The following is a 15,673-nucleotide window of genomic DNA, read 5'->3' on the forward strand; positions in this document are numbered from 1 at the left end:
TTCGAACCCAGATGATTGCAGAACAGTGCATCTGACCACAGCGATGGACTGCCGAAAGACTATTGCGACCCTATACCCTGATCCAGTTTACGATTGACCAGAAGGACCTCTGTCTTGTCGGCATTAATCTTCAGCCTGTTCATCCTCATCCAGACAGCCACAGCGGCCAGGCACTCGTCCAGTGCATCTGACCACGGCAATGGACTACCGAAAGACTATTGCGACCCCTCCTCCCGGCCCCCCAGACCTAGCCTGCTGGTGCACCCCGGAACCAGGAGGGCACAGCTGGGTGAGATTTACCCCACCCAGCTCATCCAACCAGGTCTCAGTGATGCAGGCCAGGTCAGCCCTCATCCATGATCAAATCCTGGATGGCAGCGGTCTTACCATTGACGGCCCTGGCGTTTACCAGCAGGACCTTAAGTCCGGAGGTACTGCCATGGAGTCTTCCACAACCTACTGTGACGATGTGTAAGTTTTATTTCTTTGGTTATGTGTAGTTTGGATAGTGGTTTAGGGATGGTAAGTATGGGAGATTATGCTTTGTGGGAGAAGGTGGCTTGGTGTTAGCTGAGTTGCCATAGCAACAGGGGCGGAGCCAACTGCCTCTTCAGGAGGCAGCTGTTTTAAAAAGCCAGTTGTAAGCCGGTGAGCTACAGGAAGGGACTGATTTCTCTAGTGGGAGAAACAGGGAATTAGTCAGTACGCCAGCGAGCTACTGAGTGGACTGAATCTTTTGGTGGGGATTCAGGGAATGTGTCTGTAGCCAGTGTGCTATAGGGAAAGACTGAATCTCTTGGTGGAGATTCAGAGAATCAATTGGTGACCAAGTGGTTGCAGAGAAGGACCCGGTACAGGGGGTTGTTGATTCTGAATTAAAAATCAAGGTTTGGCTGGGTTTAAGCCTGTTGTGCCAGCTGTGAAACCTTATGAAGTGTTTGCCTGAGTTTACTCATGAAACCTTTCCAATGTATCCATCAAGATTTGTGCCTCTTTTGAAGAACAGTTATACATTGTTATACTCCTGTTAAAATAAACTCGTTACTGTTTTCCTCAAGCCTTGCCTGATACAGTTTCTCCTAAGTTGAACAGCCTGCAATAGTAAAGTCAAGCCAAGAAAGTAAACGCTACGCTATCAAGTGAATAAAGCCTACTGTAATTAACAGTCCCTTTATAAGATAGCTCCTAGGTTGATATAGATCGTTGCCCGGCTTCCCTCACAGATTAGGTGGCAGTAAGTTTGCCACGCACCTTCACATTTGGTGGCATTCGGTGGCATTAAAATGGTCTTCTTCACAATTGGTGGCAGCAGTTTAACGACCTCTTTACACCTACCTTCTCCAGGGTCGCAAGAACTCTATTGCGCTTCTCCCTGGCAAATTTGTGACCTGCTAATCTCCTCTCCCACACAACCTGGATAGTGCCCACCTCTTCTGGAACCCCTCCCTCTCCCTGGGAGTTAACCTCCTTGGCTAGTCAGCTCTCGACAGGATGGGGGCTCGATCGTGGGCTACTCTGGGAGTCGTGAGCAGATGTTTCTGATGTCATAGAAAGGGAATTATCAAGGGAACTGAGGGGGCTAAGCTTTTTAAGTTCTGAAGAGAGTGATAAAATATCACTTTAGCAAAAGCTATTTGAATATGTATTCTCCAGTAAACATTGTGTAGTGCGAGACTGACCTGTGATAAAAAGTTGCATTGACCATTTTGAGAGCCAGCGTGGTTTAATGGTTTGAATGTTGAACTTTGTTTCGTGTCAGGAGCACCTTGAGAAACTGCAAGTTGTTTCTGGTGTGAAATAATTGGCCGTCTGCAAGAACGTTGCCCAGGGGATGCCCGGATGTTTGATGTTTTACCATCCTTGTGGGAGGCTGCTCTCATGTCCCCGCATGGGAAGCTGGAGCTAACAGAGGGAGCTCAACCCACTCTCCCTGGATTCAAACTGCTGACCTGTCAGCCAGCAGTCCTGCCAGCACAAGGGTTTAACCCATTGTTCTACTGGGGGCTGTAGTGTTGAACTATGAGTCTGGGACATCAGCATTTGAATCCCTGACCTTTCATGGAAACAAAAGGTGACATTGGGTCACACTCTTTGTCTCACAGAAAGACAATGGCAACCCTCTTTGAACAAGTTTTGCCCAAAGTCCTTCTGATTAGTTGCCTTAAATTCAAGCAGCTTAAAGGCACATAACAAAAGTGCTCTAGAGAGACCTGAGATAAAGGTTGAAAGTTGACAATTTACCCTTTCCAAAAACAGGGTCTCCAGAAGTTGCTATAACAGGCCAGCTGCTAGAAAACCTGCCTCCCATTGGAGTCTTTTGGGATATTGAAAATTGTTCAGTTCCTTCTGGCCATTCTGCTGTTGCTGTGGTACAACGGATTCATGAAAAGTTTTTTAAAGGACACAGAGAGGCAGAGTTCATTTGTGTGTGTGACATCAGTAAAGAAAACAGAGAAGTTATTGAAGAACTAAACAACTGCCAGGTAAGATCTCCACAGCTGTCTGCTTCATTGGCATATCTTTTTGACTTTGATCTTGACCTAGGATTGGAGGGAGCCTTGTAAGCCATCTTGTTCAACCCAGTCATTTGTGTAAGAAGTTTTTAACTTCAGTTGCCGAAAATGGCTGTGCAACCTGTTCTTAAAAACAATAAGATAGTGTGATGGACTATTTATTACCAAATTGCTTAGTCAGTAAATTTCTCATTATGTTCTTATAGATCGGGTATGGGCAAAGTTGGGCACTTCTGGTGCTTTGGGTCCCTAGCGGCTTTTAGGAATTGTGGGAGTTGAAGTCCAAAGCACTTGGAGGATCCAAGTTTGCCCATGCGTGTTATAGATGAAACCCACAAAATTTAGTGCAACCATTTTGCAGGCAATCCAAATAAACCTTTACCTCTTCAATATGACAAATCTCCAGTGTTTCCAGAGTCCCCTTTCAATGCTTCATGTTCAACATACTGAGATCCTTTAGATTTTTTGTTATATTATTACTTTCCCATACATTTGAATGTTCTTGTTGGCTGCCTTTGAATGTGTTCTGACTCCTTGCATCTTTTTTAAAGGGCTGTGTTTGTTAGACACAGTAGATGTGTCCAAGATGTTAGTGTGAGTTTGACTTTGTGGCTCTTAAGGAGAACTACTTGCAGCTGCATCACTTGGTTCTCTGTTATGCTACATTTAACTCATGCTTGTTTTCTTTCCATTTCTTTAGGTTACAGTTGCACACATTAATGCCACAGCAAAAAATGCAGCTGATGACAAACTCAGACAGAGCCTTAGAAGATTTGCAGACACTCATGCTCCCCCAGCCACGGTGGTCCTTATATCAAGTATGTGTCAACAATGTGGATTTTTTGTGTTTGATTCTTGCAAAGTTTAAAAGTCTGCCCGGTTTTGGACAAGTCTAAATATTCCATCTTCAGAATTATGCCAGTTATTCTAACATCGTTTCCCCCCCCCCCCCCCCACACACACACACACAATTGAAATCAATATCTGATCAGCTGGACAATGTTTTTTCTATTTTTGCACAAGTTATCATAACTTACAAATAGTAAGTCTTGTTTTATTTCTTCTTGGCCACAGAGTCAGCATTAAGTGTCTATGATGACTTAAGTGGATCTAAAGAGCAATAATAATCAACATTAGGTTTTGTGATATGGCTGTCAAAAGACATGCTGCTGATAGGAGGTGTGAAAATTGCACTAAAGTGTAATATAAATCCATAATTGGCAATATTATATGAACTCGGATGCTACAAAACTATTCCTCCATTATGCCAGCTGGTATAAAAGGCTTTCTGTCATATAATCCGAGGGGAAAATCTGGAGAAGATGAAAACTTTTGTGACATTTCAGTTGGTTCTAATAAGCTTATTGCCCAACTAGATTTTTAAGATGAGAGAGGATATTTTCCTCCTTTACCTTCTTTGTCTTTTACCTGTCTTCATGGGTCATGATTCTGCATTGGAAGACATAGCTGCAATGACAGGGCTGTGTCACTGTAGCTACATTTCCCATTGTGACTTCAGGCAACCTGCCTTAGATGCCAGATAGCTTCACCAGCATACACATGAACTGGCTTTTGAAAAAAAACTTGTAAGGAATTTAATGGAGGCAATGCAATGTCTAGTGGTAAGTTGCGAAGGAAAAGGTTTCTCACCACTGTTCCTGTCCTATATTGAGTTTCTTAAATAATGATATGTTCATACTTGTAAAGAAAACTATCAACAACTAATTAGACTAATGATTTGTGTTTTCTTGTGTTTGTGTTTTCAGCTGATGTGAACTTTGCTCTTGAAATTAGTGATTTGAGACACCGCCATGGTATCCACATAATCCTGGTGCATAAAAACCAGGCTTCTGAAGCACTTTTACATCATGCTCATGAACTCATCGGATTTGAAGAATTTATTTCTGATTTACCTCCAAGATTACCAGTGAAGAAGCCAATAAGTGATTTCTTCTCTGTGTGTGGTTTTTTTGTTTTTGTTTTTGTCTAGATCAGTGGTTCTCAACCTGTGGGTCCCTAGATGTTTTGGCCTTCAACTTTCAGAAATCCTAACAGCTGGTAAACTGGCTGGGATTTCTGGGAGTTGTAGGCCAAAACACCTGGGGACCCACAGGTTGAGAACAACTGGTCTAGATGAACAGACTGTAGAATTGCAGATTCCCTTTCTGTTAAGTTAATCTGTTTCTAAGCATAGCTTAACTGGGGTATTTCTGTACAGCAGAAGTGAAAAATTGTAATCTCTCTAGGTGTTTCGGGCTTCAGTTCTTGTAACCATGGATGTCCGGTAGGTTGAAAGACAAAATATGGGAGAGTCCAAATTTTCTATAGCTGTGTATACATAAGGAGAATGCCTGTGGATTTAGGGATGGAAGTAGAAGGGAGAAGAAAGGAGGTTGATGTACTACAGAGGCAACTGATGCACCAATTAGATGAACTCTTCATTTTGAATCAGTTTTCAGTGATGGAAGAGTTGCTGGGACAGCTGTGTTTTACCAGGATGCTGCCTTCAAAGGCCACTCATGGATTGTAGAGGCATGAGTGGTGTTTGTGAATATTTCAACTAAAATCTTTTCCAACCAGGTCTTCAGGTTTTCTTACACATAATTTGTCTCTAAGGCTTTTGATTTTGTTGTAGCACCTTAGTTGAAATCTAGGTATGATTGTGTTGCTCCCCTGGAACCTTACTAAAACTTATTGTTTTCTCAATCAGGCAGGCCATGCACTTTTATATGTTTACAACCTACCAACAAACCGAGACAGCAAAAGCGTTTGCTGCAGACTTCGGCGTTTGTCAGACAACTGCGGGGGGAAAGTCCTGACTATTTCTGGCAACGGTGCCATCCTCCGTTTCTTGAATCAAGATAGTGCTGAGCATGCTCAGAAACGAATGGAGAATGAAGATGTTTTTGGCAACAGGATTATTGTATCTTTTACCCCTCAAAGCAAAGAACTGGCTGAAACCAAGAATGCGAGTATGACAGGAGCAGTCAAACTGAAGTCTCCCAAAAAAGTGAACAAAAACACAAAGCTGTGCCTCATGAATCGAGAATCAAGTGATCAGTCTTCTGCCATAAAAACAACTGTGGGGAAAGGGTCTCAGGCACATGGCGTAGCTCCAAAGAACGCAAGTGTGAAAAGCTTACAGGTAAAGACTTTATAGTTTGTGTCAGTGATTCTCAGCTTTTAGTCCTCTAGGTGGTTTGGATTTTATCTCCCAGAAATCCCAGCCAGCTTACTAGTTGTTAGAAATTGTGGGACCTGTGTTGCGCTCTAGATTTTGCTGATTCGCAGTCTTACACAGATTACCACTGGATACTGACCACTGGCTACACATGCAAGAACTGATAACAATTTGACAACAACTGAAGGGCCACAGCTTCCCACCCTTAATTAACACTGTCATTTGAAAGGTTTAAAAAAAATTAATCAGTTTATCTTATACTTAGCACATAGACTTTAAGAATCATAGTGAAATAACAAATACATGTGATTCTAGGAGCTGGACTTCTGTATGCTGCATATCGAACTTCGACTTAACCAAAGTTGTGTAGGATGTAGTACTTTCTGCATTCCCTACTTCATTATCTGGTAATAAATGTGATGTTTTTTTCACTAATTGACTGATATTGCTTGAAAGAATTTGAAGACTTTAAAATGTTTGAGTCACATGACTGATTTTTCTGTTTTGATAATTGTCAGACAAGTCTGTTGTATAGTGCAGGAAGCCTCCATTTTGTTTTTACTGCACATAAAAACCTACTAGTAATTCTCTGGTCAAACTTTTCCTGCTTCCTTATAAATATTTTATTATTTAAAAATCTAATTGCTAAGTGGATGCAAACCACCCAGATACATTTTATTATAAGCCTCATCTTTGATTACTTGTTTTCCTGAAGGAACGGTGTCGTATGGAGTCAAAAACTCTGAAAAACTCTGAAAACTGTCAAGACCAGCTAAAGGAGAACTCCATGTCAAGTTCAGTATCTCCAGCACATAAAAAATCCGGAACAGGCAAATCCATTCATAAAAACAATCAGAAGTATGTCTTGAGTCTAATTCAAATGTCATCAAAATACATCCACAGAACAAATTAGTAATGAGTTCTTCTTTAACACAGGAAAGATTTACCTTCAGCAAGGAGCATCAGCAACTCCCTAGTAGAGAGAAAAGAGAATAACGATGTATTCCAAGTTAGCTATCCATCTGTGTACAGCATGCTAAGTGCATCGAAGCAACTTTGCCCTGTTTTGGTGTCTCAAAGCTGCTGGTCATCAAGGTAAATTTCTCCTGCAGCCCAAAGCTCTTGGGCTCCATTATCAGGCATATTTTTTGTGTTTGCTTGTGTGTTTGCTTGTCCAGAGAAGCTAAGAGTGCCCTGTGTATTTTGGAATCCAACAGAGAATTGGCACTTTCCTCTTACCACTCTTCTGCTATAGCCCTCTGTAGTGCCAGGAAATGCTCCAGAGAGTTCTCCAGCTCTCCTAAGTACTTAAGATACTTGGAAGTATTTTTCAAGGGATGGGGGTTATATTGAGAAGCCAATGATGCCAATTCTTTGTGTGGAAGAAACTAAAAGATAACAGAGACAAACCTGGAGTTGCACTTCTGTAATGTGTGACCAGTGGATCTGAGGGGGCAGTGTTCTTCAAAGACATGAAAATTGGCGAGAATTCATCTTGGCATAAAATGATAACTGCAAACAAAAATGTGAAAACCAAGACATACACGCTACAAAGCCAGCATAGTAGACAGTGATATTTGCAGCATCTCTTCATGTGGAGGAAAGAGAGGCTTTATATGTGTGTTCTGTGCACTAGAATGAACAATTCTAAATTATCCTCTTTTCCTTCCATTTACTTGATCAGGAGTGTGTCTCCAAATATCTCAAACAGATCTTCTCCTCTCACTTTCAATGTCATCAGTTATACTGGTAATGCAGGCTGTCTAGAGCCATACACAAATGGAGTAGACATTCAAATTAGCAATCTAGACTACAGATTGTCTAGAAAAGAACTGCAGCAAACCTTGCAAGAAACATTCTCTAGGAATGGGAAGGTAAACAATAATTACTTTACTCATCTTGTGTCTGGCAGATTATTTAAACATTCATTATTTATCTTTAACAGACCATTAGTATTGTTCCAGATTGTACAATAACTTAAGTGAATGTTTACATTTTCAATTTGGCAGGTGCTATGAAATGGTACCTATGGAGGGAAATCTAGAACAATTTAATAGATAGTATATGTATAACACAGTCCAACAAAACAAAGTCTCTGTGTCTTGTTTTTTAGGCCTGTTCCTGGGATTATTTGGGGTACTGAGTCAGAAAAGTTGCATTAGGATAGACAGCGACAGCTCTAGTTTCACAGAATCATAGAATCAAAGAGTTGGAAGAAACCTCATGGGCCATCCAGTCCAACCCCCTGCCAAGAAGCAGGAATATTGCATTCAAATCACCCCTGACAGATGGCCATCCAGCCTCTGTTTAAAAGCTTCCAAAGAAGGAGCCTCCACCACACTCCGGGGCAGAGAGTTCCACTGCTGAACGGCTCTCACAGTCAGGAAGTTCTTTCTTATGTTCAGATGGAATCTCCTCTCTTGTAGTTTGAAGCCATTGTTCCGTGTCCTAGTCTGCAAGGAAGCAGAAAACAAGCTTGCTCCCTCCTCCCTGTGGCTTCCTCTCACATATTTATATATGGCTATCATATCTCCTCTCAGCCTTCTCTTCTTCAGGCTAATCATGCCCAGCTCCTTAAGCCGCTCCTCATAGGGCTTGTTCTCCAGACCCTTGATCATTTTAGTCGCCCTCCTCTGGACACATTCCAGCTTGTCAATATCTCTCTTGAATTGTGGTGCCCAGAATTGGACACAGTATTCCAGATGTGGTCTAACCAAAGCAGAATAGAGGGGTAGCATTACTTCCTTAGATCTAGACACTATGCTCCTATTGATGCAGGCCAAAATCCCATTGGCTTTTTTTGCCGCCACATCACATTGTTGGCTCATGTTTAACTTGTTGTCCACGAGGACTCCAAGATCTTTTTCACACGTACTGCTCTCAAGCCAGGCATCCCCCATTCTGTATCTTTGCATTTCGTTTTTCCTGCCAAAGTGGAGTATCTTGCATTTGTCACTGTTGAACTTCATTTTGTTAGTTTTGGCCCATCTCTCTAATCTGTCAAGATCGTTTTGAATTCTGCTCCTGTCCTCTGGACTATTGGCTATCCCTCCCAATTTGGTGTCGTCTGCAAACTTGATGATCATGCCTTCTAGCCCTTCATCTAAGTCATTAATAAAGATGTTGAACAGGACCGGGCCCAGGACGGAACCCTGCGGCACTCCGCTAATCACTTCTTTCCAGGATGAAGAGAAAGCATTGGTGAGCACCCTCTGGGTTCGTCCATTTAGCCAATTACAGATCCACCTCACCGTAGTATTGCCTAGCCCACATTGGACTAGTTTCCTTGCCAGAAGGCCATGGGGGACCTTGTCAAAGGTCTTACTGAAATGCAGGTACGCTACATCCACAGCATTCCCCGCATCTACCCAGCTTGTAACTCTATTGAAAAAAGAGATCAGATTAGTCTGGCATGACTTGTTTTTGATAAATCTATGTTGATGATTAATGATGACCGCATTTGTTTCTAAGTGTTTGCAGACCACTTCCTTAACAATCTTTTCCAGAATCTTGCCTGGTATCGACGTGAGGCTGACCGGATGGTAGTTGTTTGACTCATTCTTTTTTCCCTTCTTGAAGATTGGGACCACATTGGCCCTCCTCCAATCTGCTGGAACTTCTCCCGTTCTCCAAAAACTCTAAAAGATGATTGCCAATGGTTCTGAAATGACTTCCGCTAGTTCCTTCAGTACTCTTGGGTGTAGTTGATCTGGCCCTGGGGACTTGAACTCATTAAGAGCGGCCAGGTATTCCTGGACGACTTCTTTCCCAATTTGGGGTTGGATGTCCTCCAATCCCTCATCCACTCCATCTTGCTGAGGTTGAAGACTCTCTTTTTGTGAGAAGACCGAGGCAAAGAAGGCATTAAGTAGTTCTGCCTTTTCCCTATCCCCTGTCAGCATTGTCCCATCTTCTCCGCGAAGAGGTCCTATCGCCTCCTTGTTTTTTCTTTTTTCTACTGACATAAGAATAGAAGCCCTTTTTATTGTTTTTAATGTCCCTGGCAAGCCTGAGCTCGTTTTGTGCTTTAGCCTTGCGGACCTTTTCCCTACAGGTGTTGGCTATTTGTTTGAATTCTTCTTTGGTGATTTCTCCCTTTTTCCACTTCTTGTGCATGTCTCTTTTGTGTCTTAGCACAGTTAGAAGTTCTTTGGACATCAATTCTGGCTTCTTTGCACTTGTCCTATTTTTTCTCTTTGTTGGCACGGTTTGCAATTGCGCCTTGAGTATTTCACTCTTGAGAAATTCCCATCCATCCGTAACTCCCTTGTCTTTTAGTATCTGTGTCCACGGAATGCTGCTCAGCGTTTCCTTCATTTTTTGGAAATCAGCTCTCCTAAACAAAATGCGGGTTTGACTTGTCTTAGTTTCGGCCTTCCTTTGTACCTCAAATTGCAGGAGCACATGGTCACTTGCCCCTAAGGATCCTACCACTTCGACCGCATCGATCAGGTCCTCCGCATTTGTTAGGATGAGATCAAGAGTAGCCAATCCCCTTGTTGCCTCTTCTACCTTCTGGACCATGAAATTGTCTGCAAGGCAAGCGAGGAATTTGTTGGACCTTGTACTCTTGGCCGAGTTTGTTTTCCAGCAAATATCGGGATAGTTGAAATCGCCCATGACTACTACATCTCTTCTCTGTGCCTGTTTGGTCAACTGTTGGCAGAAGACTTCATCAAGTTTTTCCTCCTGGCTTGGGGGTCTGTAGTAGACGCCTACAACGACATCTTTTTGAGTCCCAGTTCCCTTGATTCTTATCCAGATGATTTCAAGCTGGTTTCCCAGATTGCTGTCTTGAATCTCTTCTGCAGCATGAGTTTTTGACATATAAGGCTACTCCGCCTCCTCTCCCCTTTGTTCGGTTTCTGTGAAAGAGGTTATACCCCTCGATATCTACATTCCAACGATAGGAGTCATCCCACCAGGTTTCAGTGATCCCTATGATATCATATTTGTGGTGTTGTGCTAAAAGTTGGAGTTCGTCTTGTTTATTTCCCATGCTCTGTGCATTAGTGTAAAGACATGTGAGCCCCTGGGATCTTCCCTTGAGCTGTTTAATTGGGATTATTGTGCTTTTGGTACTTGGTCCTTGTTGTGTTTGTGCAGCCCTCCGTTTAGCCTTCTGGCGATTCCCAGACATTATGGGTAAAGTAGTGTTCGCAAGGCTGTTGTCCCCCTCCCCCGGTGGACCTAGTTTAAAGTGCGTCTAATGAGGTTTGCGAGTCTGTGAGCAAAAAGGTGTTTTCCTACTTGTGTGAGATGCACCCCATCCCTTGCCAGTAGGCCATCCTCCTGGAAAAGCAGGCCATGGTCGAGGAAGCCAAAGCGTTCCTCCTGACACCATTTTCTAAGCCAGTCATTGACCTGTACTATTTTTCTGGCTCTTGTGGGTCCGTGTCTTACAACAGGGATGAAAAGACCACCTGTACATTACATTCTTTTAGCTTTGCTCCTAGAGCTCGAAAATCATTTGTGATCTTTTGAAACGTATGCTTTGCAGTATCATTGGTTCCTACATGAATCAACATGAGGGCAGTATGGGGCAGACTTGGGCAGTATGGGGTTGAACTCCAACACAATACAGCTATTTTCAATTTAAGTTCATCCAATTCCAATAGTGTTTTTCAAATCTTTTTGATGTATATCAGTTAGCAAATCAATTATAGAACATTCAAGGAAAAAAATCATCCCACAAAAGCTTGTCATAATAAATTAATTTCTTTTTGAGTTACTTATTGGGTTGTTTTTGTTTTGTTTTGTTTTTGTTTTTTTGCAATATATGTCTACCATGCTAGAATTTGTTACCAAAAAAACAATTTTCTTTGCATGACAAGATACTCAACAGAAACTATGTTATCCTTTTAAAAATGGTGAGGGAAAGAGATCATACTAAAACCCTAAGCAATTCTTAGTAACTAGGCTTTAGTCACAACCGTTAAATTATTTGTGAACACAAATGAAACTAAATTAACAATGAGGACAATTACGGGGATAGAGAATCAGGCAACTACTAATGACAGCTGGCAAACAATCAGGCATGAGAAGTCAAAATTGCAGCTAGGCTAAAAACAAAGTGTAAACATGTTAATCTTAATGAAGTAAGAAACAATGAAGAAACACTCCTCAGATAGAAGCAAGCTTCTTCTCAGAAGAGCAATACAAATCTTGAGAGATTGCACCTCCCCTGTTAAAAGACACACCTTGGACTACTTAAAATCCTAAATAGAGAAACTAGAATTCCACTCAGCAAATTTGTATCTGCATCCTACCGTTTGGGGGTCAAGAGGAAAACTTTGTTCAGTAGTTGAAAAACAACTGGAGAATTTCCAGAGCCATGGTTTAGCATCATAATCTTGCCTTTGAAGCCATCCAAGAGATCTGGTACAGATTTCCTCTCTTTCATTTCCTTCCATTATACAACCACAGAAAGGTCAACATTCTTCCATCTTTCCTTTCTGTCATTCTCTTTACCTGCAAAAATGTGTATGTTTTAACATAAGTCTGGGTACAGGAATTAAAATTAGTGTTTATCAGGGAAGTATATGTCAGGTAAACGAACTCACTTTGAGGTAAGTATTTAAGCAAAACAAGAACAAGCTACTACATCTTAAATTATTGACCGGCCTCATAAGCATCATACATGTATAGGTAGTACATACAAATATTCAGTGCACTATCTTTCCATTAGTCAAAATGCAACATACATTGCACAACTGGAAGAAAGCACAAGTGCCATCCAGACCAACTCCCTGTCACTAAGGAACACGCAATCAAAGCACTCATGACAGTTGGTAATCCAACCTCTGCCTAAAAACCTCTAGAGAAGGGGACACCACCACACCCTGAGGAAGCAGATTCCACTGTCAAATAGCTCTTATCATCAGGAAGCTTTATCTCATGTTCAGGTGGAATCTTTTTTTCCCTGCAATTTGAATCCATTGCTCTGTGTCTCAGTCTCCAGAAAAGCAGAAAACAAGTTTGCATCCTCCTCAGTGTGACATTCTTTCAAATATTTAAACATGGCTCTCCCTATCCTCTCTTAGATTTAATTTTCCAGGCTAGTCATCCCAGCTTCCTCTGTCATTTATCATAGGGTTTGGCTTCCCAATCTTTGATCATTTTGGTCACCCTTCTCTGGACATGTTTTACCTTAGCCATCTCTTTTAATTTTGATGTCCAGAACTGGACGCAGTGTTATTACAGGTGAGTTTTGACCCAAGCAGAATAGAGTGAGGTTATGACTTTCCTCAATATTAGTACTATACTCCCATTGATGCAACCTAGAATCGTGTTGGCTTTTTAAACTGCTGTATTGAACTGTTGCATCATGTTCAATTTACAGTCTACTAAAACTCCCAGATCCCTTTCACATGGACTGTCTTCATGCCTAGAATCACCCACCCTGTATCTCTGCATTTCACTTTTTTTGTCAAGGTGTGGTATCATACATTTCTCCCTGATGAAACTCATTTTGGGCCCAGCTTTCTAATCTGTAAATATTATTTTGGATTATGATATTTTCCTTCTGGAGTATTAGCGCTCTCTCTCAATTTGGGATCATCTAGTTTTATAAGAATGTCACGAGGAGTCTTGTCAAAGACCTTACTGAAACTGAGATATGATGTACCTACAACATTCTCTTCAGGTTTGTGCCAGAGAAGGGAGGAAGAGCACAAGCATTCAGGCATCTCTCTCTCCCTCCTTCAGAGCGTGCCTCCAGCTGGAAAAGGTTGCACTACAATACAGAGGCTGGGGGAATTAATGAGTGCAAGCCTTTATCTGTTCCTTTCCTTTAGTGGCCCTCCCCCTCCTTTTCCCTCATATATTTGCTGTACCCACACATACAAATCTATGAGAAATTCAGCTGTGACCCATCACACAACTAAAGAGCCACATTTTCTGGCAGTCAACTTTGAACCATCAGTTTTGGATTTGCGTTCTACTGCCGCTGCATGTTGAGTTTTGCACCCTATGCTTTGCTATATGGGTTTTGATATATGGACATATAAAATATTTTATTTTCCATCTCTTCTGGCAGAAGGAGGTTAGTCCAGTCAACTTTTCATCATGAGTTTTGATTTGTATTCTATTACCACTACATTTCAATTATTTATCTGTGTTTGGCATATGTATGTGTTTGTGCAGTTTAGTAATTTTATGTTCATTTCCTTTTGAATTCGTTGTACCTGCCTCAAGCCATCAGGAGAGGCAGGTAATAAATACAATATATTATTATTATTATTATTATTATTATTATTATTATTCTCTTTCTATGATTCTTTGTTGTTATTTTTTATACTTCTAATTTTTATTCCATTCTTTTTTTAAAAAAATTATTTATTGTGATTATTATTGACACCTGCAAACTTTGGCTGTAACCTAACTTACAGAGAGAGTGCCATCAGTGCATTACAATAGGCCTGGGTGAACTTTGGCCCTCCCTCCGAGTGTTCTGGACTTCAACTGCCACAATTTCTAACAGTCTACAATTGGCCCATGCCTGTTGTAAGAGATAGGTCTCATATAAATGGTACGTCTTGCATACCATTCACTGGCATCTCTTCCTGGTTTACTGCTCTTGGTTTACAGCTTGAGATCTAAAGCTGGGCTGGGGAAGGAGCAGGAGAGAGGAAAGATGGTTTTCCATTATTGTTATTTTCAGGCTAAACGCAGCTAAAAGAGAACAACTCATATCACTTTAAAACATGCACTAAATAGTCCCATAACACTTGGCTTTATTTTGTTGAAGAAGCATATCTGGCAGTGGCCAGGAGGGCCTTTGTACAACTGAAATGTATGCGCCAGCTGTGCCCATACTCTGAGAAGCCACACTTGGCCATGATGATCCACACCTTGGTTACATCCCATCTAGACTACTGTAATGGGCTCTATGTGGGGCCGCCCCTGAAGAGTGCTCGGAAACTTCAACTAGTTCAAAGAGATGCAGTCAGGCTATTCAGAGGTGCTGGACTCAGGAAGCGCTCCACTCCCTTCTTACAGCACTTGAACTGGAGCTCAATTCAAGGTGCTAGTTTTGACCTTTAAAGCCCTAAACCAGTGGTTCTCAAACTGGAGTCCCCAGATGTTTTTGGCCTACAACTCCCAGAAATCCCAGCCTGTTTACCAAAAACATCTGGGGACCCCAGGTTGACAACCACTGTCCTAAACGGCTCAGATCTAACTGACCTATCTGACCACATCTCTTCATACAAACCTGCCAGATGACTAAAATCATCAGGAGAGACCCTACTCTCACTTCTATTACACTCTCAAACACACTTGTCAGCGACAAGAGAGAGGGCCTTCTCAGTGACCGCCCAGAGCCATTGGAACACTCCCCAAGAAAATCAAAACAGCTCCCTCTCTGTTCGTCTTCAGTGAAGAAGTCTAAACTGAAGTGGCAGGAAGGTTATCTCTTTAATTATTTATTTCGTACATTTGTATTCTGTCCTTCTCACCCCCGGAGGGGGACTCGGGGCAGCTTCACAACAAGCACTCATTCAAGTACTAACTACAATCATAAAATGTTTAAAATAATTCATTAAAACATTACATTAATAAGGTATTTGTTTTAAATAACACAGATTTAAAAACAAGGTCTGGGTCAGTCCACTGTCATTCATATCACAGTGAGTCTTATTCTCTATTGCTGTCTCTACTGTTCAAACTCTTGGTCCCATAATGAGGTCTTAAGTTTCTTTCTGAAGGACTGGAGGGAGGGATTGAGCCAGTCTGGTGTCACTGGGCAGGAAGTTCCACAGGTGAGGGACCACCATTTAGAAGGCCTGTCTCTTGTCCCCATCAGTCACATTTCCGATGGTCATGGGATCGAGAGCTGGGCCTCTCCAACTGATCTTAAACTTTACAAAGGTTCATAAGAGGAGATACATTGGGACAAGTAATCGTAAGTGCAATATGATCTGATGAGACATCACTGTGGTGAATATGGTTTTTAAATGTTTGTGGTTTTTAAATGTCT

At 41.7% G+C, this 15,673-nt stretch overlaps 1 protein-coding gene across 1 annotated transcript in view; it reads right to left on the reverse strand.

Annotated features, from left to right (window-relative positions):
- LOC137095614 (meiosis regulator and mRNA stability factor 1-like) overlaps window positions 1–15,673 on the reverse strand; it is an 87,785-nt gene that overhangs the window by 69,770 nt on the left and 2,342 nt on the right. The window contains exons 2-3 of the mRNA XM_067462384.1: window positions 11,964–12,165; window positions 6,934–7,082 (exon numbers count right to left, since the gene is read on the reverse strand). Coding sequence (XP_067318485.1) covers window positions 6,934–7,082; window positions 11,964–12,107 — 293 coding nt within the window. The 5' untranslated portion in view covers window positions 12,108–12,165. The remainder of the gene's footprint in view (window positions 1–6,933; window positions 7,083–11,963; window positions 12,166–15,673) is intronic.

Source organism: Anolis sagrei, chromosome Y (genome assembly GCF_037176765.1).
Source record: "Anolis sagrei isolate rAnoSag1 chromosome Y, rAnoSag1.mat, whole genome shotgun sequence".
NCBI classification, from domain to species: domain Eukaryota; kingdom Metazoa; phylum Chordata; class Lepidosauria; order Squamata; family Dactyloidae; genus Anolis; species Anolis sagrei.